The sequence below is a fragment of the Engystomops pustulosus genome, chromosome 4, assembly GCF_040894005.1.
Source record: "Engystomops pustulosus chromosome 4, aEngPut4.maternal, whole genome shotgun sequence".
NCBI classification, from domain to species: domain Eukaryota; kingdom Metazoa; phylum Chordata; class Amphibia; order Anura; family Leptodactylidae; genus Engystomops; species Engystomops pustulosus.
In genome coordinates this window covers 149,419,214-149,446,059 of record NC_092414.1, presented here as the reverse complement: position 1 = coordinate 149,446,059, position 26,846 = coordinate 149,419,214, and the positions used below count along the sequence as shown (strand labels likewise).

Genomic DNA, 26,846 nt, shown 5'->3' with positions numbered 1-26,846 from the left:
CACACATCCAGGTGGAGAAGTGCGGGGGAGTGAGTGCTCCTCACCCTCTTCTCTCCATTGAAAGCAGGGAGGCCACACTACAAATCAGGCAAAATTGTATCTTGCAGCTGACCGGGCTTGGTCATGGTCACGTGATGTGACCCCACATTCTCACCGTACCTTGAATGGATGCCATAGACTTCTGCTGTGGTCATGATCTGGCAGCAACATTTCCTCTTTAAAATTCTACACTCAAGAAAAATTGTATATGTCTGCCTGGGGTATGAATAGATTGAGAGGTGTAAATAATCCGACTGCTTCTCTGGTTGGTAATTTTCGTGTGGTACTTTCTACTTTTTATTTTTTACATATTTTCTTTATAATGTCAGTGGTGTTAAGGTCTTCAGGGTCTTTGTTTGCCAGCCTATTGTATGATTATGTGCTACACCCATGCATAAAAAATAGCTGGCTTTATCTTTCCACACAGACTTGTTCCCTATTGACTGACTAAAATTGTTGTTATCTTTTCTGGAACACGTTTCCTGTAATTCTAATTAATAAAGGTCCAGAACGATGGCAATGTAAACCTTTTATTATATTTGATGGCCTTTGCTGAGCACAATGAAGGTGGTGATTGGTGGCTGTCACGTTGGAAGGGTTGCACATTTTTTATTTTTTTGTTATTGGTGGTTAACAGGGATTTCAGTATACAGACGGTCCCCTACTTAAGGACACCCTACTTAGACGACCCCTAGTTACAGACAGACCCCTCTGCCCACTGTGACCTCTGGTGAAGCTCTCTGGATGCTTTACTATAGTCCCTGGCTGCAATGATCAGCTGTAAGGTGTCTAATGCAGTTTTATTGATAATCCTTGGTCTACTACAGCAAAAAATTTTGAAACTCCAAATTGTCACTGGGCAAAAAAAATATGCTTTGAACTACAATTCTAAAATATACAGTTTCAAATTACAAATTCAACTTAAGAACAAACCTTCGGAACCTATCTTGTACGTAACCCTGGGATTGCCTGTATTACTTTGCAAAGTTGACTTTACATGCTACTGTTATGGAAGAGTCTATTACCGGTACTTATTATGATAAATATGTTGGACTATACTACCGACTTTTTCACTTGATATACCTAAAAATATAGTAGAGCTATCCTTTATATCAAAAAATAATACTCCCAAATATGCACAGCCTTATTGTGAACATTGGGGCAGGTTTAGAAAAAACACGTTCTTTAGATTTGTTCTTAAAGGACACCTGTCATCTGGACTCTGTCACTATTTCTGTCACCTCTACCTGTTGGAGCAGCTCACAAGGATCCCATCCCAGCCTTTATCTAGTCACTTCATACATTAATCATTATAAAATCATGTATTCTTTATTATGTAAATGAGGCTGGTCACATGGTCAGAGGCAGTGATGTCACACCTGTTACCCCTCCCCCTCTCCTCCCCCTGCTCATGTCTGTGTGTAATGTATAGTAAAGCATTGCTAGTGTGTGTGCTGCATCGGCTGACATGCTGCATCCTCCTAATATACAGGTGAGAGACACAGACATCGGCTACACATGAATCTGACATGTTCTGCTATATATAACATGGCTGCATCCTGGAGCTGTTGTATCTTTCACATACACACACAGGCTGCAGGGGGCGCCAGCAAGCACATGGGGCAGCCATTACACCATTATACAGCCTCACATCATTATACAGGCTGTCAGTCGAGCACTAGGGGTGTGGCTGTGCCTCCCACTCACGAATAAGCCGGACAGCTTGAATATGCTAATGACTCATTGGACATTTCACAGGTCATTTGCATACAGCTTTAGGACCTCATTCCTAAGTTTATAGGCATGTAGAGGGACAATGAAGGGATAGAGGCAATGCTCTCCAATGGCAGTTTATGAAAATATATTTAGATTAGGGGGGTTATTTTGCATAATTGGTTCTCTTTAAAGGACCTCTACCAACAAGATGAAGGATTGTAAACCAAGCACGCTGGCGCAGTGGTGTGTGCCCCCTCTGGCAGGATCTGCTTTACTTTTAGCTTAGCTTGTTATGCCCTGGTTTTGTGCTGTTTTGGTAAAAAGGATTATCAATAAAACTGCATTACAGACACCTTACTGCTGATCATTGCAGCCTGGAAGCTTCACCAGAGGTCACAGAGATGCGTCTGTAAGTCGGGGGCCTCCTGTACAGTACAAAGTTACGCTAGACATTCTTGCGCTGCGCCAGTTTTATCTGTCCTGGATGGAGTAGAAGACTGTATAGTCTAACATTGCACCTCCTATAGGTTAGATTAATTAGCACAAAAAAGCCATGTTTGATGCATCCTTGTTGAATTTCAGGCCACATTTCTGAAAATGTTGTTAAAACTGGTGCACAGTGTTTTAGCTTTTTTTTTTTTTCAACAAAATTTAGTTGTAATCTGATCTATAGTCTGCTAGATGAACTTTTGCAAAAAAGTCAATGTGAATAGATCATATGTCAAGCATCAGAAGGTTAAATAGATCCTCTGTATCAGATCCATGAGGTATAACGCTACTTCCTCTGGAAGAGGAAGCAGACGGCTCTGTTCTGTTTAGTGGCTGGACTGGGTTATGGTACCTTTCGCCTACCAGATACATAATCTGCTGTAACCTTATGTCACATTTACAGATAATTAATCTGCCCGTTTCTAGTTTCACTCTGTAGCAGTTGCCATTCTGATATATGAAGACATTGTCAATATTTTAAGCCTGATAAAAGTTTAACAAGCTCTTTAAGTGCCATTCATGTATTGAAAAAATTCTGGAAATTGAAATTGTACATAGTTTGGCAGTGGCTGTGCCTTGTCTTGCAATTTTCTACAGCCCATTCCTATTTCAGCTATTAGAGTTTCGCTGTAATAGCAAAACCACCGCAACCATTCAGTGAGCCAAGAATGGAGAAACCATGTGAAACATGGTCACTGTATTACTTATTTTGGGCCTTTTTTGTTTACTTCCTTTTGAATTGTATTTTATTACCCAGCCTTGGCTTTTTTTTTTGTTTAATTTTCATGTTTGAATTTCGACAACTTTTGTCTTGTGTAGCACGCGGAGTAAAGAGGATGAGCGAGTATCGAAGCCTGGTGCTTTATCTACGCCTGTGAAGAATACAAATAGTTCAACCCTGTCCAGAACGGCAGAAGAACCTTTGCAGGAAAGGGCAGAAAAGCAGACTCCTCCGCTGCCAGGTGGGAATTATGTGTATTGTCTATGTGTGAAGTCCATATCCAGAAAAATTTCCAAACTGTGGAAAGAGCAGGTTGAGTTGCATTTATGGAAATTGCTTATGAGAAGATTTAGGTTAATGTTTTTTGGTTTTACCACGTTTATGAAACATTTTTTGAAACTTAAAAAATAGGAATATAAAATTTATGTGAATAACCTTAGCATTAATGGAGTCTGATTCTTAGAGGGGGTATTGAGAATACTGAGCCTGCTGCAGTGCTACTGTATCTTACTACAGTAGTTTGGGGTTGTTTGTAAATGTCTCTGTATGAGTAAATATGTTGAATATTGCAGGTTAGGAAGGAAAAGGAAAGGGTAGGACATAAACAGGATAAAAGCTGTGTATCGGATGCATACCTCACCTCAAAAATGTCTGGCATAAACAATGTTTCTAAACTAAATTTAGCAAATATGAACGTATGCATCATAGAGCTCAGAATTTTGATCTATCCTAGGAATGTTAACCTTCAGCAAAAGGGGCAAGATTAGTTGATTGCCCTTTTGGGCTACTCCTACACTATAATCTTTGGCTATGCAAGATTATTAAAAACATCATGCTGTTACAATTTACGGTTGTTAAAATTATGGCATGGTTGTTTGTGTGTCAACACCTTCTGTAGGTTTTATCAAGTACTATGACATCTTTTATAGTTCGGTTACATGTTGCTGTGTAGCAAAAGCCTAAATTATTTCCATCTATAGCTTTATTCATTGCTGGATCTACAGAACAGCTTTAAATAGAGGTCAGATCCTTAAAACTAGCATCTCTACTTCTGTACTGTGTGGCTCTGCACCATCCAAAGCGTTGACTGGCTATTTAGACTTATTACTCAGTTACTTAAGTTCTACAACTAAGGCTCCATGCACATGTACACAAATGGCAGCGGTGAAATAGTCGCAAAAACGACAGCGGGCTCACCACCGCTACCATAAATAAGGGGCAGCCTGGCTTCTGCACCGCACGATCTGCGGCAGGTCCTATTCATGCCAAGATTTTTCGGCCCTCAGCTCACTATAGAAACGATGACGCATCTCCTCTTTCTTCAGCCGCCTTGCGGCTCACTGCACACGTCTGCTCATGTGGACGTGTTCATAGAGCCTTATACAGAAATAATTTGCAAAAGTATCAATACCTGGATCTGAGAATCTAATGATCTGACTAATTGATTCCTCTCTTTGAAACATTGAGAAAAGGAATTTGTTAATTTTGTCTGTGTCTAGAGTGGACTCCTCTGGTTTGGTGAAGACAGCTGGTACTATTTAGTATTGTCAAGATGTATTATCACTTTTTTTGTATTCAGTTTTTATACTTTTCTTTTTTCAGAGCCGAAGCCAGTATATGCCCAGTCCGGGCAACCTGATGTAGACCTGCCTGTTAGCCCATCTGATGGGCCTTTCCCAAACTCCACACATGAAGACGGCATGCTTAGGTATGTTTGGTTGATCTAAAATTTAATCATTTGTAGAAATTGAATAAGGAATTAAATCATCAAATAAATATCATAATGTATATTGTTCACCCTTCAGGCCTAGCATGAAACTGGTAAAATTCAGGAAAGGAGACAGCGTGGGGCTCCGTCTTGCAGGTGGAAATGATGTTGGCATTTTTGTGGCGGGTGTTTTGGAGGATAGCCCTGCAGCAAAAGAAGGATTAGAAGAAGGAGATCAGATTCTTCGAGTAAGTTCAAATTGTTCCTTGAGTAAGGTTTAGCTCAAGGGAAATGTGGAAAATGAAAACCATAACCAGACAGGTTGAGCTCTGGTCTCAAAGAATGTCTGAAAAATAAGAACTGAAAGCCAAATAATGGGGATTTTTTAAAATGTGTTTTGTCAGTATCAAAAAACAAAAGATGATTAAGTTTCTTTGATACTTAAAGCGTACCTGTAAAAATGTTTGCCGAGCCCTGCACTAAGCCAAAATAAGCAATGGTAATGGTAATCCGCAGATAGAGAGGAGGGTTGGGAAAGTATCACTAGCCCATGCAGGCTTCTTATCAGTAAAAGCTCCAGGCAGCTGCAGTACCTGTCGTGATGTCATAAGCTTGTGACTGATCACATGCTTCAGATCCTCCAGTTACATACCAGCAATGGCATGTCACAGAGCGGTTTCTGTTTGGATATAAGAGAAATGTGCATGTATAAGGGTTTGAATGCACAAATAAAGCCAGAGCTCATCAGTTCTAACAAATGGCATCATATCCTGTGTATGTGCAGCACAGTGTATATGCAGCACAGTGTATATGCAGCACAGTGTATATGCAGCACAGTGTATATGCAGCACAGTGTATATGCTTCTCCCTTTCTCACAACCACCTCCTTTAGTGCTACTTTTCATGCAACCCCAACCGGACCACAGAAAAGGGGGCATGCTAAAGAGAGGGCTACAGAAAAAGGGGGCATGCCAAAGAGAGGGCTACAGAAAAAGGGGGCATGCCAAAGAGAGGGCTACAGAAAAGGGGGCATGCCAAAGAGAGGGCTACAGAAAAGGGGGCATGCCAAAGAGAGGGCTACAGAAAAGGGGGCATGCCAAAGAGAGGGCTACAGAAAAGGGGGCATGCCAAAGAGAGGGCTACAGAAAAGGGGGCATGCCAAAGAGAGGGCTACAGAAAAGGGGGCATGCCAAAGAGAGGGCTACAGAAAAGGGGGCATGCCAAAGAGAGGGCTACAGAAAAGGGGGCATGCCAAAGAGAGGGCTACAGAAAAGGGGGCATGCCAAAGAGAGGGCTACAGAAAAGGGGGCATGCCAAAGAGAGGGCTACAGAAAAGGGGGCATGCCAAAGAGAGGGCTACAGAAAAGGGGGCATGCCAAAGAGAGGGCTACAGAAAAGGGGGCATGCCAAAGAGAGGGCTACAGAAAAGGGGGCATTATAATGTTCCCATACCCATGCCCCTTCCCACTTTCCCCCTCTTAATAGTGTCGTTGTATTCCTCTTTTCCTTTCTTTTTGCGGTGGTAAAAAAAAACCCCTCCAATGCTCACTTACCCCATTCCCACAAAGTTTGGACTGGTGCCTTAGAGCATCTATTTTAAGATTAAAGTTTATTTGTGCATTATTCTGTTTCATTGAAACATACTGGTGTTTTTTGTGTGTAGATGTACACAGGCCTTGAATCAATATGTGAAAATAGTTTCTTTGCCCCCTTAGGTAAACAATGTGGATTTCACAAATATCATAAGAGAAGAGGCTGTCCTGTTTCTTCTGGATTTGCCAAAAGGAGAAGAGGTCACGATTCTGGCACAGAAAAAGAAAGATGGTTGGTTACTTTTATCATACTACATCATACCAACTTTAAACAATCACTTGCCATATGTTTTTCAGTCATTAAAAATGGCCGCACCCACAGAGCTGTCTAGCATTATCCTCCTGGCATCATTTTGTGTATATTGCAAGGTGTGCAGGCCAACATGTGTGTGCAGGAAGCCTAAAGATGAGTTCACACAGCATTTTAATGATTCGCAGTCCAGTCCAGCAACCTGTCCCCCATTAACTTGACCACAAAATACATCTGAAAATTACACCTCAGAATTTTGCCATTCTTTCCCACTCTTGCTTGAGGGGGCTACAAGATGTTGCTTCTATTTAATTGAAACCGAGGCAAAGTGTCAAAAAATGTGTCAATGGGACACATTAAACTACTTAGAGTATTAGGTCGTCCAGCTGCTTTTCTTCATGGCCTATATATACATGATTGGTGAAAACGTGCATGTTTTCCTTTGAAATAGTAAAATAATCTGCTGCCACACTCAATTTATCCCTCTTGAAAGTAGTCATGTGTATTAAGCAGTTTTACAATCTGAGAATGTGTATTATAGTAATTTATCCTTTGTCTCTTCCAGTTTACCGTCGTATTGTTGAATCAGATGTTGGTGATTCCTTTTATATCCGAACCCATTTTGAGTATGAAAAGGAATCTCCTTATGGCCTAAGTTTCAACAAAGGAGAGGTATTTCGAGTTGTGGATACGCTTTACAATGGGAAGTTGGGATCATGGCTGGCAATTCGAATAGGTAGAAATCATAAGGAAGTGGAAAGAGGAATTATCCCAAACAAGAACAGGTAATACATATATAGACATTAGAATAGTACGGTTTTCTTTCCAGTGACACTGTAGTAAAATGTTACTTTTATAAAACACTAACAAAGTTGTAATCCTTCCCTTAGCTTTCTAGTAGTTTTAAAATTCTAAATGAAAATCCTAATCTCTGACTTGCTTCTGCTATTGATTTTAAAGAAATGTCCATTTATACCCTGTAGAGATGGCACCAGGTGGTAGAACACCAGGATAGTGTCGGTGCTCTAGTAAGTTTTGTAATGGCAGCAGTGGGGGATTTCTTTTGAATGTGGACTGCTTTTACAAAATAAAATGAAAACGTCCAAAGAAGCATTGCCTGCTTTAGAAATGGCAGTCGTGCTGTGCATCATGGAAATGCATATGAAAGTGGTGACTAAACTCAATTTTAAAATAGTTTAGTTTTGTTTTTCGATTTGCTATAGCTGTGTCTGATTTCACATTTCCTCTTTTATCGGTTTAATGTATTGTTTTCTTTTTGTATAATTTTATATTTTTAGAGCTGAACAGCTTGCAAGTGTGCAGTACACTCTCCCTAAAACAGCTGGAGGGGATCGTGCAGACTTTTGGCGCTTCCGGGGTCTCCGAAGTTCCAAGCGAAATCTCAGGAAAAGCCGGGAAGACCTCTCGGCACAACCTGTTCAGACAAAGTTTCCTGCATATGAAAGGGTTGTCTTGCGAGAAGGTAGTTTTGCCATGCTTTTATACCTTTAAAAAGATAAGATGAAGCTTTACGTTTTAACAGAGTTTACTTGGGTTTGTTTTTTTGTGTGTTTACGGAATGTCAAAAATGTATTTAATGTATTTGACATACTGTTGCTGTTGGAGTATTGAAAAAGTAGTTGTAGTAATATAATTATAATATTAAACTTTGGGCATTGGGCTTATTTACTCACTAATTGTTTTCCAGCTGGATTTCTCAGGCCTGTTGTTATCTTTGGTCCTATTGCTGATGTTGCACGAGAGAAGTTGGCAAGAGAGGAACCAGATATCTACGAGGTGGCAAGTAAGTTTTGTCTACCGTTAGATTTCGTTAATTTTCACTTAAAAATACAATTCTTTTATGAGCTGGTTAATTATTTTTGATTTGGCAGTTAGCTGTAACTTAAAAAGAATCTTTCTCTTTAGGAAGTGAACCAAGAGATGCAGGAACTGACCAGCGGAGCTCTGGGATCATTCGTCTTCATACAATCAAGCAGATTATTGACAGGGTGAGTGATTTATACAGCATGATGTTTTGAGAGATTGACTTTTGCGGTCATCATTTACATATAGCAGACACTGTGATCCATGTAAGATTGATGCATGCTGATAAAGCATTTGACGGTGGACTTTTTAGTAAACAATTTATCCAATGTCTAGAAATTGAGATATTTTATTTATCATCAGACTCCTCCCATACATTGAATGTTTGCTTTTATTGTGTATTACTTATATTAATTTTATATAAAATCAGTTAATGCAGCACATAATAAAAAACCATTTCAGCATATTTAGCTGGTTTAAATATATACATGTATATCAGAATGGATTTCATTTCTGTGATCAATAGGTTACCCACAGTGCATTTTTCTGCAGTGGGCTAGCAATGATTCACATTATCAAGTATTTGACATATTGCCATTTAAATGTTTTTTTCTAAAATTAAGAGTATAATGCATGTGGCGCATATTATAGAGCAGGAGTGGAGTGGTGGAGCAGAATGCCTTATAGTCGTGTTTCTTTTGTACCATGGCTGTTTTGCCTATTTCGACTATTATTATTTACTATTCAAATAATTCTCATGTTATCCAATTATATTGTTTCAGGATAAGCATGCACTTCTTGATGTGACTCCCAATGCTGTAGACCGCCTGAACTATGCACAGTGGTATCCTATTGTAGTGTTCCTTAACCCTGACTCTAAACAGGGTGTGAAAACTATGCGAACGAGATTGTGTCCCGAATCTCGTAAAAGTGCCCGAAAACTTTTTGAACGTTCACATAAACTACGCAAAAATAATCACCATCTTTTTACAAGTAAGTAAAAAATTATAGTTATGATATGTGATTTTTGGCTACACAAAAATGAGTGCGCTTTCATTTCTTACCATCTTCATGTACATTATTACTTTAAACACCAATTTTTTGTAGAAATATCCCCAACTTTGATATGCATCACAAAACGAAGCAGAATATATAATTGTCCACATTTTTTGGCTGCAATATTGAAACCAGCACTTTTGCAGAAATCATTTTTGAAACTAACAACCAGGCACCTCTTGTCAACATAGTTATCTGGTCTTTCTGCCTCCATACATATAGGGTGATACCATGGAATTACAGTTCTAAGTATACCAATGTTTGTTTTGCAGCTACCATTAATTTAAATTCTATGAATGATGGTTGGTACGGAGCATTGAAAGAAGCTGTTCAGCAGCAACAGAACCAGCTGGTTTGGGTCTCAGAAGGCAAAGTAAGATTTCTTCCAATTCCTTGGTATAATTAGTGCATGAGTTTGTGGCAATGTTTTCAGCATACTCACTAGAATGCAGTGCCTGGAATTCACTCAAAGGAAGCTGCAAATCTGCTAAAATTGCCTTTGATTTAGATGTCCTGCACAATACAACTCGTACAAACATCTTAGTCTATATATAAGTAAGCTAGCCTTCCTTTTCCTTGTTTTGTATTTTGACGCCATACACAATAATTCAGCGCTATCCAACAAAACACATAACTTTTTTTGGATTTTACAATATCTTTTATACAAAATTGACACAAGCAGACAAATTCTAAAGGGTTTTGATAAAGAAAGGGGTTGAATGTTTACACTGAATAAAAATCCTGGACTTCTCCAGTAAAATTCCAGAGCTCGAATTACTAACCTGGTCTAACTTGGCTTCATTCGGTGCAGGCAGAAGGTGGCACAGATGATGATCTTGATTTGCATGACGACCGTCTATCCTACTTGTCAGCACCAGGTAGTGAATACTCAATGTATAGCACTGATAGCAGGCACACCTCAGATTACGAAGATACTGACACAGAAGGAGGGGCTTACACTGACCAGGACCTGGATGAGACCCTCAATGATGAGGCTGGAACCCCACCAGAGTCTGCTATTACACGCTCATCTGAACCTGTACGTGATGACACATCAGGGATACATCATCAGGACAACCAAGCTTATCCATCATATCCACCACAGCCACATCCAATTGTCAGAACTGACTCTCCAGGATATAAAAATGTACCTTCACAACAGGTAAGTCGCATTGAGCACTCTATGCATGCCAGTTGATTTTTTTTATTTTTTTTTTTTAGTTCTTATAGACTTTTTTTTATTTTTTTTAGCACGTTTGACTAGAAAACAGTAGATTAGTGTTGGTGGGCATTTTTTTTTCAGAAGTTTCATATTTATCTTAATTGGCTCATAAGATAGTAACGTTTTAATGTTAAGATGTTTTTTTTTTTATATTGCAACTTAATGAGCACTGACCCTTACAAGGCAATGGTATTATTTTCATAACAATGTTTTCTCTATGCACCGCATAAGGGACACCACCAGAGTCCCGCTCATCTGAACATGTACGTAATGACACATCAGGGATACAAGGAGACCAATTTCTCATCTATCCTAGTGGTCTCTGCAATGTGGAGGTCTATTGTATGCCCAAAATGAATGAAGACCGGTTGAGCACACGTTTTGCTGCTACATTTACTGTTTATGGCACTGACGGTAGTAGCCAAATACTGTGCTTGGTTATCTCCGGCAATGGCCTAGACATGAAGCAGAGCAGCAGGGCGAATTTGCAACCAGTCTGCAATTTTCATTTGGGAGTATTGATGGGGGTACTGCTTCTGTGACTACCACCGATCAGCAAGTGATGGGTGTTGTGATTGGACCACCCTTTTAAAATATCATTCCAATGCAATGGACGAAATTAATGCCAAATCTTTTCATATAGAATTCTGAATAAACTGCACATTTTTTTATTACATCTTTTTGGCGTAATGGTCGCATTTCCTATTTAAACTTGGCTGGTTAAATATACTTTACCTTTCCTTTGTGGTTTGATGTTCCTCTGTTACTACCCCCTCACACAAATTCAGAATGTATTATTACCATTCTTTGTCTTTTTCTTAGTGGCATTATTTTTTTCTTAAATTGTATATTGATCTTGTATAGAGAGCATGCATAGACAAAAAATGTAAGTAAACTGTATATACAGTACTAGTAAATTTCTCTTTTGGTAGTCTGATAATAGGGTATCCTGTTATCCTATGTGTCATACAGTGGCCACCAGTAAAAGGTTCACAGAGATTGCAGAGCAGCTTTTGGTATAGCATCCAGCACTGTCCTTATACAGGGTTCGGATTCTGTGCTTCAGCTATTTATTTTTATTATGTGTATCTGTTTATAAACATTTTTCTGTTTATTATGTTTATCTGTTTTGGTACTGGTCCTTTAAGAGCGATTTCTAGCTCCTCCAGAATGAATAGAACAGTCTTTAGTTGTTATCCCTATTTGATGCATAAGGGTTAGTAATACAGAACTAATTTGTAGAACGTATCAAACATAAAACTGATCGAATACAAAATGAGCTTTAGTTTACATCTTAATGGGACCTTAGGACACTGTTTTGCTTTTTTGCATTTTTGTTTTTTCTTTTGAAAGTTGAACCAATTATTTTACACACTCCACAGAAAGCAGAGGCCTTACCTGCTGCCCCTTACCTTTCTCTGCCGTCTGATACAAACACTACAACTTCAACTGCTGCTGTAAATCCTAATGTAAACCTAAGTAATGTCAGATTGGAGGATCCCAACCCTGTCCCCTACAGCTCTTACCAAGCACAAGCTGGCCCAATGCGATCACCTAACACTGAGGCAGCTCACATAATGCTAAGAGACCAAGAGCCTTCATCTTTACCTGTCCACATAGATCCTGCAAAGGTACCTGTACTACATTGTTGCACCGGTCTGTTCTACTCCCAGTCATACTTGCATCCAAGATTCTCTTTCTTTAACACTTTCCTTCTAAACCTTGGCATACTGTCAGTACTGGCAAAGCATTTCCTTGCTGGCCCAGTACTTGCAGTAATAAAGGTAGATAATAAATTAGATTGGAGATTTGAAGCAGTTCACTAGGCTGCATCTAAATCACTGGAATTTAATATGCTTGCATATTATCTTGCATGGCTTTCTAGTAATGCATGCTTTCTCTTTCCACTTTCTTATGTTTTGGACATCGCTGAACTTTTCCACAAGTAGAAGAATACCATACTGTTCACCGCTAACTCTTTCAATATCTAAAATGTATTCCTTAATCTGTATAAATTTCATCTGCACTGCATCACCCTTTTCCCAACAGCATGAGAATACTGCATGAAAGCTGCCATCTTGTGGTTGGAAAAGTGAATTGAAGAATATATTTTTTTCTTATCTCCCTTATTTGTTTTCTATTCTCTCTTTAATTTCTGCAGGTGTACAGAAAAGAGCCATATTCAATGGAAGAGAATCCTAGACATAATTACTTGATAAAACAACAAGTAATTGGTCATCAGAGACCAGAGAAAGACACCAACCTGAACTTTGATGCCCTGCCATCCTATGCAGAGAAAGCAAGCAGAGAATATGATCCATCGTACAGATTTGAGCCAACTTCAGATTATGTGGATCAGTTCTCTCATGGCTATGACCCACGAATACATAGTGATGATCATGTGCCTACTTATGATGATCAGTGGGGTTATTATGATGACAAGCAGTCCTCTTATCCACAGAGGCCACAGTTTGATAGTAAGCATAGGGACTTTAGTGTTAGGCAGCATTCTGAAGAAAGTCTTGAGCGCAGCTATTTTCCACAGCAACCTCGTTTCGAGGAGCCACCTCCTGTTGCCTATGACAATCGACCTCGTCCTTCTAAAAATTTTAAAGGACCTCAGATTCTTTATGATGAACCCCCTGCTGCAGAATTTGATATGCCTGTCCGTTACAAGCCAGAGCCTCAAACCTTTCCTTCTGTGCCCAATTCCCGGGCTGCCGAAACAAAACCATATTTTGATCAGCAACCAAGGGGTTATGAACACAGCCCTTCCCAGGGATTTAACACAAAGCAGGGACAATATGATATTTCCCCGAGAGTAGAAAACATGCCACCTCCAGCACAGTTAAAGTCAGACCTTCTGCCCAACAGTAACAAACCTTTACCTCCACCAGCTGCTGTAAGTGAGGATGAGGAGGACCCAGCCATGAAACCACAGTCTGTGCTTACCAGAGTTAAGATGTTTGAGAATAAAAGAGCCGTTCAAGGAGATAAAACAAAGGAATTGAATGACCTGACAGCTTTAAAGGTACTTTAGCAACACCCTATTTTTGGCCATTATTTAAATTGCACCTTTTTTTTAATTAGCGCTCATTATTTTACTTATCTTACTGTAAAATTTTTAAACAAATGGGTCGTCAAAAGGATTTAGCTTTCTGTGATTTAACCAGTTGGGCTCTGTGTGGCTGTGTACACAATGAGGTCACATAATCTGTTTTCTGATGAGACATCTTTTTTTTTCTTCTCTTTTATATCAGTTTATCTTTATTTAATACAATATACACATATTCCATGAAAAGCTATACAAATATAATAATAATATTTATCAAAATAACAAAATAGCATTCTTAACAATTCCCATTGTTCCTCCCTCCCCTACCCCCTATCCAAACCCTTTGCTCTGGTCTTCACCCCAACTCCAGTTTTTCTTTTTTTAAACTGAATAATCAACCCTCTACTTTAATTGGGATCCGTGTACCACATACATCCCATCATTCATTATGGGACATCTGTTTTAATTGTGACTGATAAAGAGGGAATGCCCTATAAATATCCAACTTCAGCTATTTCATCCACAAGAGGAAAGGGCATTGTTTTTGTTCTGGTAGGAACAGAAGGAAAACTTTGTCAGAAGTCCAGGTTCAGCTCACCTGTTTGCACTTCCTCCAATAAGAACTTTGGCAGCAGAACAGGGTGCTGCTGTATATGGTCAATATTCACCCTCTAAAGGTTATTGTTTTCTAGCTTTATTTTACCTCCTCTAAATATATTATGTAGAGAATAATGAAAATTTATTTTATTTATTTATATATTTTTCTGATAGGCTCCTGAAGTTGCTCCCAAACCAATAACCGTTCCTATAGCGGCATCAAAAGCCCCACTGCCTCATTTCGAACCAGAAAAACCATCCTATAGGTAAGATTGCTTTGGGTTTTTATATTTTTCTTTTGGTGGATTGTTCTGTAGTCTTGAAGTAATCCAAGCATAAGCTGAAAGTGCAAGGGAAAATATATAAAACCTCTGCTTTGTCTAGAACTGTCTGGAGCTTATTCTCCAGTTGTGGGAATCCCACTTGTTGATGTGCATTTGTTATTTTTTTTATTTGCTCACATTATTATTTCTCATGTCCTTTACAAGATATCTGGAAGGCTCATTTAGCAGGTAATCCCATGTGTAGTGTATAAAACATTGGCTAACTCCTTTTTGTTGCTTAGATGGTTGAGTGGATTTATCCAGATGCCCGTCTTGCAGTGCTGGTTACTTGCATAGCTACGCTTGGCATGTTCAGAGCCTGACAAAAATCATTTTGTCTCTTTAAAAATGTGCATATTTTAAACACTAAATGTATATTATTTCTGATTGTGTGTTGGGCAGTTTCTTGCAAATGTTTGTTACTGCTTTTCTTAAGAGTACCTGAACCGCAAAAACCTCAAATGAAGCCACCAGAGGATATTGTACGTTCTAATAACTATGATCCTGAGGAGGACGAAGAATACTACCGGAAGCAGTTGTCTTACTTTGACCGCCGAAGCTTTGAAAAACCCACTCCACCACAGTCTGCAAACATCCTTCCTGAGCCTGCTAAACCTGGACAATCTCAGAGCCAACTTAGCTTTAACAGCTACCCCTCCAAGTACGTTTTGACATGCTGCACTTGTCTCTCTGTGACCTCTTCATTGCACCTACATCCTGACCCTTTGCAGTGAAAGACATAATAGCACTTCATGTGTGAAAGCTTTACCTGTGACTCCGTTCTGACTTACTGTGTGCTGGGAATTTGGGGGCTACTATAAGGTCTTGTGATGCCACTTGAGTTTGTAATGAAATTGTACACTGCAGGTGTATGGATGCCATACAGTTTCTTATTTTAAGCAATAGACTGGAGATATCCTGATACCTATTGGCTAAATAATAATATATATTCAGATCTAATACCAATTGGCTAATCTTATATATTGAACAGACAACTTTCTCATATGGCAAGTTTTAGGCTTTAGGTCATTATATCTTAAATGAACGTGATCGCAGAATGTAGTGTCCATATATAATCTGTAGTATTCTCATTAATAGATACACTGCAGTGTATATTCACATGCCCGGCTAGACTAACTCAACTAACTATTATTGCTTACCTGCGGGGGGAATCACTGTGAACCTGTAACCAAAATGACACTTTCATGTCCTGGGTGTGGCTTCTTTTCCAGGCTGGTTTTTACATTTCCTTATTGGCTGTATATTCCCATTTCCTCCTATAGCAGGTTAGATGTAACTCTTCATTCCCATGGCTATTGACTCCATATTTAGGCCGAACTGAAAGAATCCTTTGGACTTTGGCTCATAAAGTGGCACTGTGACATACATCTCGGTAGCATGGCCTGTACTTCCATTTAAAGGACATTTTGTTATGTTTCAGGGACTATATCAGGCTGTGTAGTATACATTTTCCCCTTTTAACTATGGTGGATTAAATATTGAGTGCAGACGATAATGGCGTGCCTAAGATTTTGTAATGCACCTACTAAAGTCTAACCTGTTTCCATTTGAATACACATTTACTGTATTTGTATCTATGCAACCTAAGAGGTAGACCAGTGTAATTCCCCTTTTTTATTACTAAGCACTGGATTTGGTAGCAGTGAGGCTAATATGCACTAGTGCTGTATGAAAGTAGTATTATTTTTCTTTTTTGCTTTAAGTCTGCTTTTTGTGAAATTGTACCTTTTATGTATCTTGTGCCCTGAAGTTTTGGGAAGTAGAAATGTCTTGCTTGTTCTACTTTGTCGTTCTAACAGTTTTGACTATTGGCAGGTATTTGTATGTGCATCTTAGTACATTGATGTCCATGGGGACCTTTGAATTAAAGGGGTTTTCCCAGGGTCAGGGTTCTTTTTTTAACAATATAGGTTCTACGGGTATAAAAATAACAAATACAGCCTCTTTTGTCACTGCTGGCCTCTATTTGTGTACAGAGACTCAAAGGTGACATTGCATCGACACTGTGTTACCATTGAGTCTATATACAAAGAGGCAGGCAATGATGGGAGTGCCAGAGAGAGGAACATGGAATGTGTTTGCTATTTTTATACCTCCTTTGGATGAAAAGGATCCTACACTCACCACCAAGGATCCTCCACCAATCAGCACAATACCAACAGCTGCATGGTGGCAGAGAATGGAGTTTAGTCCTGTTTCTTCTATAGGTGTTGGCACTATAAACCAGACATATTGGAGGATATTTATTAAAGTGTCTGACAGCAAAACTCTTTTAGTTACTTATGGCAACCAATTGGAGCTCTGCGGTCATTTTTACACAGCATTTTATAAAATGAAAACTGAGCTCTGATTTATTGCCATGAACAACTTGAATAGTTTTGCTCTGACACTTCTGATAAATATCCGCAAATGAATCTTGTCATGGCTCATCCATTCTTCCTTTGATAAGATAAGTTTCTAGCTGTTGTTTGCTCTCCTGCTCCCACTAAAATCACATGCATACCTTGCCAGATGAAAAGTGCATGTGTATGCAGGAGTCTTGAGAATTAGCTGTTGGCTGAATGAGTGTTGGGCTGACGACTATTGAAACTGTATCAGCAATGGATTTTTCCTCTGAAAGTAAAAACTTTTATGACTCCAGGATGTCCAGTAATTTTTGGGAAAAAAACTGCCAACTGGGGTAGATACAATTTCTAGTAAAAGTGAAGGGAGTTGCTTAGCCATTTCTTTTGGCCTATTTACATTTATTTCTTAAAGTTCGTGGTAGTTAACTGGGATTTTTGCACAGCCCACTTGTTTTGTTCTTTTTTTTTTCTTCTTCATAATTATGTTTTTGAGGATATTTATTTGTAGTTGGGCTCTTTTCGGAGTGTTTTTTTTTTATGTCCCGAAATGGCATTCGACCAAAGTAAGGTTTCATCCACAGATGCATAGTCCCAAATGAGCCAGTCTGCTCATGTATCACTATAGCCTATTCAAAATACTAGACCATGAGATACTACTGGTGGTTTTTATCTATTTTCTACAAGTTCCCAAGTCTTTTTAATAGGTATTTTTTTTTCTGTGTCTGCTGTAAGAGAAACAGACACAGTAAAAGAAAAAAGAGAAATTTGTCAAAAAAAAGCATGTTACACTATTTACTCTTAGATTCAGGCATGGTGACTGTGATGTGCTTCTTGTATTCATTCTCCATGGGCTCCTTCCTTCTAAAATTAACTTTTACTGTTATTCTCATGATCCCGAAGGGCTCTGGGGAGTGTTACTGCAGGGGTGACATAAAACCCTGATATGGCTCCTGGTTTTCAGTACCTGCTGAAAGTGCAGAGGTGGTCACACCAGCGTGACCCAAGTACCGGAGCATGATACAAGTACAGATTTTTGTTTTGTTTTTCCCACTACTCCCCTGACTGGAAGCGTTTTTGTTTTTTTTTTGGAAATCCGGGAAAAACCCTTTAAAAATACTTCAACTATCTCAATATAAAACCCCTGACAAAATGATTTCTTGCTAGGAGTTTTGTCTTTCCAATTGAGGTTTTGTTACCATTTCCAATTTCAAGCACTGTGACCTTTACAAGTATCAATACAACATGACAGAGCAACTTCTCCCATACATAGAAGAGCTGTGCAATGTCCCGAAAGCCTTCTACAGTGTAATATTAGGGATGCGTCCATAAAAAGGTTTAACATCCGGCCTTAGCTATTGTACTGTGCGCAAATTCAACAAAGCCCATGTGTATCTGGCGTCTATGTTCAGTGTGTTTATTCTGTCTCTACTACTGTATTAATACTCAGAGCCTCATCTATAAAGTCTATGAAACCAAAAATCTGTTCTTGTTACCCATAGCAACCAATCGCAGGGCTGCCTTCAATTTTCAAGGAATGTTGAGAAATTGTACAATGGTGGCAGCCACTTGTTTTTGTGTTGCATAGCTTTTACAAATGAGTCCTGGGTTTCTATTTTCAGAGTGTCTGAATAATACTGCCGCCGCTTCCCTGTGATGTTTTTTATCAATCGCTCTCGCTAACTGTTGCTCGGTGTTTGTGTTTCTATGTCTCTTGCAATTCTCGCTATCTCTCTCTGCTGCTCATTGTTTAATAGAATTACCTGTTTTAGAATAGGAGATAGATTTTCTGTAAGTATTTCTCTACATAACAAAAAAAAAAAATCTTGCAACAGATATGATTTGCTTAAAGTTAGAATGACCCTTTTCTTTCATTCTTCTGTCATGTCTGCTTTGCCACCGCATAGATTTCTTGGCTCTTACACTAGCTATGACTACTTGAAAAGGAACATCAAGTGGTAAGATTGGCATTAACATAAGGCTGTGTATATGGTGTCATTCCTCTTAGATTTACCACAGCATTATGTGCACCTAGAACATTAAAAAAATAAATAAAATTGTAAATATTTTTGATGGGGAATGCTCTGATTACAAAATTTCTGTGCAAAAAGCAAGAAACACTTAATTTTTACTTAGTGTTTTTTTTCTTTCTTTTCACAAGTTATTTCCTAACGGTCGTGCACATAAAGTTGGGTATTCTTTTCTTGAGATGCTTTTCCAGATCTAGTTGGCATTTGTTTGTCCAGTATGCAGAAAATGCACCTTCTATGATATGTATAAGGAACAAACCAACCCCCGAATGGTTGTCTTGTCAGGAGACTAGTTGCCTTGAGTCTCGGTACTGACTGACGTCCTGCTTGCTCTCTTGCTGCATTTTGAAGCTGCAGTAAAAAGGCTTGCGGATCAGATCTATCACTCATTTGGAATGAGTAACATACAAGTCATCCGCCTTTTAATGTTGTCAAGTTTGTGCTGTTGCATTAACATCTCGATTCTGTGTTCTCAACTCTATGGCGTGGAGGTTGCTGTCAGTGTATGTGAGTGAGTGTATACTGTCCAGAACCTGCCATACGTGAATACAAATCCCCAACTTATGAACTGAAGATATAGGCAGCAGTCGTCCTTTGTAGTCCACCTCAGAACAGGTTATAAAACCAACACAGTTTTTAGTTCAAATTCAGGTTTACACCGTATTAAAGGGTGCATACCCGTTGTTGATCTGACACATGACATTCACTGAAATCTTTCATACCACTTTTTATAGATTCCCACTTGATGTCTACATGTTCAGTTCTCAAGTATGTAAGTAGGGCAAGAGAACGCTCTATATATTTATATATTTGTGTATGGATATTTAAAGTTTAAGAAACCTGTGCATGTTTTCATTTCCTTGAGACTTACTTGTTTTCCCTTAAACTTTAACAGGGGAAAAGCGACTGAAGTGGATCTTCCGGACAGGCCCATAAGTGAGAAACGATACGATCCAGTCCCACAGGTTACTTCTACTTCTCAGTATAACCAACCTTCACCGGCGCTTGTAAACCACACAGCACACACAAAACATACACTTTCAGAAGGTAGGTGGTGACTGCATGTCTTGTCTCCCTCTCCAGATTTGTTTTCATATTAAGGAATTTGTTAAATACTACTTAACGTTTTAAATGATTCGGGTATTGGAATATGCATTGATTTCATTGGACCATTTTTGGATTTTAGTGAGTTCGGTGTCAATGGAAATCACAAATTCATCTCTGACCAAACCAGAACCACCAGCACCTCAGACCAAGCCAACACTCTTTCGACCTACCAACAGAGAGGAGACGGTGCAGTCAAACTTTTTTCCTCAGAAAAGTTTTCCCGACAAAAGCCCCGTCAATGGCACTGAACAGCCTCCAAAAACAATCACTCCATCGTATAACCGCTTTACACCCAAACCTTACACAAGCTCGGCAAGACCTTTTGAGCGCAAGTTTGAGAGCCCCAAGTTCAACCACAATCTCCTGCCAAATGAAGCACAAGCAAAGCCTGAGCTACCTGCCAAACCCCAGAACTCTCCTCAGCCCATATTGAAATCAACTAATGCGACCATGTCTCCAGAGCTGGATGGTCCTTCTAAGCAAATGGACAGCAAATCTAAATATCAACCAAATAATGTCAATGCAGTGCCTAAAGCAATCCCAGTCAGGTACTGTTCCTTTTTAAGTAGGATGTATTTTATGTTACTTACAAGGTTAAAGGGATTAACTCTTCTATGCCAGTAAAACCCTTATATTTGCATCAAGCAGGCTTGGCATTCATTGTCGGGCAGCCCTGATAAACTACTAGTAACCCTTTATTTATTGTGAAGCATGGCCCACAGCTATGATTGGACAGGCAGCATTTCTAAGCATTTCCTGTGCGTTTGGGAGGTGGTAGGAAGAGGAAAGCAGGAAGATTAATGATATGTCTCCCGGTTATCTATATTTTATTTACACCTGGCTTATCCATACTTCATTTTGATGGTAGATGTCTTTTAAGTTCTCGGAGGAGATAAAACGATCCAGGGATTATCTGAAAAGAGTTATTCCATTAGAAACGGTATACACAATAACAACTGTCAGTGCTGTCTGAGGCCAGAAAGATGAATTCCACAAACTATTTAAATTAGGAGGAAAAAGGCGGTTGAGTTATGCAATTTAGTTACTGTATGTACTGTATGTACTCGAGTACAAGCCAACAAGACATCTAATTTTACCACCAAAAACTGGGAAAACCTATTGACTCGAGTATAAGCCTAGGTGGGAAATGCATTGGTTACAGCCTCCCCAGTAGTTTACCGCCAGCCCCCTGTAGTGTATATAGCCTGCTTTCCAGCCCCGTGTAATGTATATAGCCTGCCTACCCGCCCCCAGTATGCGCAGCACATTAAAAAATAAACTGATTACTCACCATTCCGTCCCCCGGGCAGCTACTCTTCTTTCTTCATGTGCGCCGGCTTTAGGTCCGGAACAGGTCCATGCCACGGCCCGGCCGGCGCGCAACTGTAATGTCGGCAGCGGCTGACATATTTTGTGCACCTGCCGAGAGGACGCCGGCGTACATGAAGAAAGAAGGGGAGCTTACCGGGTAGTCTGAATGATGAGTACTCGGGTATATAATATAAATATAAATTGAGCCGAGTGGGCTTGTACACGACAATATACGGTAAGCTTTTATTTGTAACTTCTCAGGTAGATATTTCACTAAATCCCTGTAAGAGATTTAGTGTTTTTCTAATTAAAATTTTCTGTTTTGTAGTCCGTCTGCTCTGGAAGAAGATGATGATGACGATTCCCACACAGTTGTGGCAACTGCTCGAGGTATTTTCAATAGCAACGGTGGTGTATTAAGTTCCATAGAGACTGGAGTCAGCATCATCATACCTCAAGGCGCTATTCCTGACAGTGTTGAACAGGAAATCTACTTTAAAGTCTGCAGGGACAACAGCATCCTGCCACCCCTGGATAAAGAAAAAGGTTTGCATCATTGGGACTGCTTTTTTATTTATTTATTTTTTTAAAGACTTGTCACATGCATGAATTTCTGTAATTTATCACTGTATTTACTTTTCCTCTCTTTTTTTTTTTTTCTATTTCCAGGAGAAACTCTACTTAGTCCTTTGGTTATGTGTGGGCCCCATGGATTAAAATTCTTGAAGCCGGTGGAGCTGCGCTTGCCTCACTGTGCGTCTATGACTCCTGATGGTTGGTCTTTTGCTCTAAAATCATCCGACACCTCGTCGGGTATGCTTTTTTCCATCTGTCCTATTGGGTCGTTTGGTCACTATTGCTTACATGGCATGATTCACACAATCCAAAATACTTAAGTTACGATCATACATTTGCATTCCGTGTTCCTTCTCACTTTCTGCTTTTTACACATGTACGGCTTTTGTTTTGGGACAAAAATATGATTTAATGTTTTTAGAATTGTAGTATTTATAACCAAAATGTTAGGGGTTTTTGTGCTTCCCTGTATATTTTATCAACCAAAAAATGTCTGCAACAATGATATTTGATAATTCTTTAGCAGAGGTGCTCTAGTGAATAAAGCATAACTACGAAGTTATGATTATTTTTACCGAATTGTCATATGTGATTCCCCCTTTAAAAAGAAATCGAATAATACCCATATTGTTACTTGCCCTATTCTTTCCAAAGTTATGTCATTTTCTGTTCTGAAAGGGTTTGACAAGAATCTTTCTCACCAGGGGAGAAGTGGGCGGAGACTAACCTCTTCCTGCATTTGCCCTGAAGCTAATTACCTCTTCCCACAATTCCCATGCCACCTTGTGTTCTGTTATTCAGTAATTTAGCAGCAAATCCAGTGAGATTCCTAAAAGTAAATCCACTGAATAGTTTACATACAGGAAGAATATGGTGACAGCCTAGCAGTCACATGGAGGAGCAGGGAACATGTAATAAGTGGTAGAAATCATAAGTAAAACAGTTACATGAAATGTATAGTCTGTGCTGTGTGAGCACTAAGGGCTTATAGCTCCCCCCACTGTTCAAAAAGTGCTGGGTACAATATGGGGGAGGGGTGCAGCATGAGGTGCAGAGACAGACAGACAGAAAATTCTATAAAATCACTAAAATCCTATTCTAATCCGTGTTTGTGGCTCGGACAGTCCCATAGAAGTCAATAGGACGGCAAAGAAAAAAATTGGATTGCATGCAGTTGTACTAGGGTTTCTGGATGTTTTTGTGGTTGGTTGCTGGACAAAAAATGCCTTTATGTGCTGGCCTAGCTTAATCACAGAAATACGGATTACACACGTGACACTGGTAAAATACGGATTACACAAGGGCCACAAATACAGCCATTACAGCCGCAGATTGTGGACATAGACTTCCTACACACGATTGTTGGTTTTCTAATACAGAGTCCTGACCTCAATATCATTGAGCAACTTTTTAATGAATTGGATCTACTAGCATCCAACATCCGTGCCTGACCTCAACAATGTTTGTATGTAAATACACACTCTACACGCAACCAGCCTAAACTTTAGTTGGCCCAGATTTTGTCACACTTGTAATGAAATGGGATTTTTTTTTTTTTTTTTTAAGTACTGGTTTCTACATGGAGCTGGCATCTTCTCCTGCTGGCATGCACAATAAAGACATACTACTAAACAGGACTTGTGGGACACCTGGAAAAATACCTTTATGACATTTTCTATTATATTTTTTTTAAAAAGATTATCTGAACTACACTTTTTTTTAAAACGATAATTTTTACAATTTTTTTTTTTTTTTATCAAACTACATAGGCATTTTCACAGATGTTCTTTACAAATAATGGTTCCAAAAATAATTTTGTGTTTCCTCATGAAACCCCACAAATAGTCAGAGCATTTATAGGCGCCGGTAATGTTCTTGTAGCAATTAACTCTACCTCATAAAGGACGGCTTGCTGTTTCCCAAGTAGCCAGTACAGTGTCATGTCATCTGTCTCTCATCTCTATTGAAATTCCTTGTTGGCACATTCTGCTCCGAGATGCCAAGCCTCTAGTTTGACTCCATTGTCCACATCCATTTATAAAGGCTACAGTGTACACTATAGTGGAACTGTTCATTTATTCCCCATATTAAAGGGTGTGCACACTGCTCTCTTGTCGACCTGCCCTGTATTCTGCAACATGTAATAAAACTTCAGCATTTTCTTTTACAAACAACTTAAGTGTTTTTACAAAATGTTTGGAGTAATTTGTTTTGTTTTGTTGAATTTGCATTTTTATTAACTTCCTGCAGAGGGCAGTGGTTAGTAGATGCTTTTATTGTTAATTTGCTATATATTGTTTTCAGTTTTATTGGACAACCATTAGAATAAAAAAAAGGTTATTTTAAAAGGCCGTACATGTGTAAAAACCACAACCACTGAGCTGCCTATATTTTTGATTTATTTTCAATTTTGCTTGTATATTGAAAAAAAAGGTAATTTCTGAACAGTTATTAATTTCTTTTATTTTCTCCCCCCCCCTGAAATGTCTACAGGTGACCCTAAACATTGGCAGAACAAATCTCTTCCTGGTGACCCTAACTATCTTGTCGGAGCAAATTGTGTATCTGTATTGATAGATCACTTCTAAGCCTACAGTGTAAAGATAAGAGATAATGTGAAATCTTCTATGGACCTATTTATCTTTACATCGACCTATTGAGTATTATCTGACCTTCAATAGTGCTAGGAAATATGCCTGAACTTGCATTTTATGGAGTAGACTTTTAAAGCCATGGTCAAAGTTTCGGCCTCAGAAATGGCATGTGAAGGTCGGCCATTGTCTCGCCTTCCTTGTCTTATTACAAAACGCCTTTCACTTGCATTAGTTTTGTCTCCAAAGGACCAATGCTGATAACACTAAAATAAAATAATTTTTCAGAATTTTACTTTTAATGATTGCCCGATGCCACTGAAGGATCCTGTTTTTTTTTCTGTTTAACCACAGAAGCTAGCACTTTTTCTTTTTTGTTTTTTTTTTCTCTTTGTGTCATCTTCTCATGATTGACAAATGTTTGCACCAGAACTGGTTGCTTTGTTTTAGGGGAGAAAAATCTATTTCTTCATAACTGTGCTGTTGAGATCTGACCTATGTAAGGTATTTTCTAGTAGCCCATGGGGTTGAATGTTATTTCCTGTAAAAACAAAAAAAACAAAAGTTAAACTGTATACAGGGAGCTGTGACAGACCCAATATACAAATAAGAATGCTTTGATTTTGTAAGAAGAATAAAACTGATGGCCTGCATTCCCTTGAAACTGAAGATAGAAAAAAGGTATATAAAGCAGTCATGGCATAGGGTTCAGTGTAATGGACAGTGGTTCTGGTGCTTCTGTGGATCTGTAAATTAACCATTTACTACACGCATTTAACCAGCAGGGATGCCTTACCCTCATGTTACGGTCTTTTTTTTTTTCTAGTTCTCTGTTCTGCAAAGTTCATATGGCTTTTTGCGCTTATTTAGGATAATGTATAATGAAGAAAGATTGAAGAAAATATGAATAATTGTGAAAAATTTTTTTATCAGGTGAGCAGGTGGGAGTGAAATTACTCCTGTCAACTCCGAAAATATTGAAGGAAGTTGTATGTTTCTGCTATGCATTTAAAAAAAAAAAACAAATCTCAAAGATGTTACAATGCCTGTATATATAATGCGTGCATACCACTTTTTTTTTGTTTTTTTTTCTTTCTTTTCTTTTTTTTTTCTTTCCATTTTATTTTGTTTTTTGTTTGTAAATTTAACTTTTTTAAGCTTTACTTTTTGTATAAAAAAGAAAACTGAACGTTTCTTAAGGATACCTTTGTACTCATACCTTTTTTGAGCCTTGAACTTTGTAACATCTGCAGCAATAAAGCGCATTTCTACAGTACTCACCACAAGAACATTTTGAAGCGAAATGCACAAAAATTGCTATCTTTATAAATGCTGAGCATAAATCCTCAGAATTCTCTAGTTTGATTCTTATCTTTAAAGTATCCCTGCTGCAATTTGTGATAAGGATGCTGTATAATGTGCCCTAAAATGTATTTTTTTACTAATAGACAATTTATTATGGCACATTCGCACGGTTTCAGTAGAAGATACAGCACTGCATTCTCCTAATCAATTATTAGTCTTCACGTGTGGCTGATTTCATTTTTTTATTTTATTTCTTTCCTTTGCAGTTATTAAATTTCACATTTCTAAATATACAAAATAAAACTGGTTTTAAAATAAAATAAATAAAGTCTTGCTGTTTTGGATTTTTTTAATTTGCATGTATAAAACTACATTATACAATCCTCTGCTCTAAATTTAGTTAACAAAAATTGTTTGAATTTATGTGTAACCATCTTGTTTTGGAGCATAGGATCTTGACACATTATAATATCTTAGAAAAGTAACTACCGTACAATATAAGGCGCACTATAAAATCCTTTGATTTTCTCAGAAATCAAAGGTGTGCCTTATAGTCCAGTTCGCCTTATATATGAACTGCACTTACAGACAACAGCTGCCTTGAACAGTGCATAGGTCTGCCACCTGCTGCTCATTCATCCTTATAATCAGGTGCGCCTTGTATATGAACCTAGACGTTTTAGCAGGTATTTATTAATGGTGCGCCTTATAATCCGAAAGATACTGTAAATTGCTTAATTTTTTTTGGTGTTTGTTGGAGGACATAAATGTGCTCTGGGAAGAAGTAGAGAAGAGTGGACCCGAACTTTTGTGGGGTTCGGGTGCATCCTGTGCGACCCAGATTGCTGAATTGACGTGCAGCCAGTCTGGCAAATTGACGCTACTAGCTATAGCTGTGATTTGTCAGGGAAGCTCATCTCTACACAGAAGCCTTTCCCACCTCTTAAGTATTCCAGATAATGTTTCTTTGG

General features: G+C 38.7%; 1 protein-coding gene across 18 annotated transcripts in view; it reads left to right on the top strand.

Annotated features, from left to right (window-relative positions):
* TJP1 (tight junction protein 1) overlaps positions 1–25,596 on the top strand; it is a 349,705-nt gene extending 324,109 nt beyond the window's left edge. For 9 of the 18 annotated variants that reach the window (XM_072148049.1, XM_072148043.1, XM_072148046.1 and 6 more), the window contains 21 exons: positions 3,064–3,206; positions 4,568–4,673; positions 4,771–4,921; positions 6,389–6,497; positions 7,081–7,300; positions 7,814–7,998; positions 8,224–8,319; positions 8,442–8,524; positions 9,122–9,332; positions 9,668–9,768; positions 10,207–10,557; positions 12,000–12,248; positions 12,779–13,648; positions 14,444–14,535; positions 15,029–15,253; positions 18,863–18,913; positions 19,881–20,032; positions 20,172–20,640; positions 21,732–21,949; positions 22,073–22,216; positions 24,473–25,596. In XM_072148049.1, the coding sequence (XP_072004150.1) occupies positions 3,064–3,206; positions 4,568–4,673; positions 4,771–4,921; positions 6,389–6,497; positions 7,081–7,300; positions 7,814–7,998; positions 8,224–8,319; positions 8,442–8,524; positions 9,122–9,332; positions 9,668–9,768; positions 10,207–10,557; positions 12,000–12,248; positions 12,779–13,648; positions 14,444–14,535; positions 15,029–15,253; positions 18,863–18,913; positions 19,881–20,032; positions 20,172–20,640; positions 21,732–21,949; positions 22,073–22,216; positions 24,473–24,567 (4,321 nt within the window). In that variant the 3' untranslated portion in view covers positions 24,568–25,596. Of the gene's footprint in view, positions 1–3,063; positions 3,207–4,567; positions 4,674–4,770; positions 4,922–6,388; positions 6,498–7,080; positions 7,301–7,813; positions 7,999–8,223; positions 8,320–8,441; positions 8,525–9,121; positions 9,333–9,667; positions 9,769–10,206; positions 10,558–11,999; positions 12,249–12,778; positions 13,649–14,443; positions 14,536–14,757; positions 15,000–15,028; positions 15,254–18,862; positions 18,914–19,880; positions 20,033–20,171; positions 20,641–21,731; positions 21,950–22,072; positions 22,217–24,472 lie in introns of those variants that run through there. The other 9 variants (XM_072148047.1, XM_072148060.1, XM_072148045.1 and 6 more) reach the window with 7 other exon arrangements.
* The last annotated feature ends 1,250 nt before the right edge of the window (positions 25,597–26,846 follow it).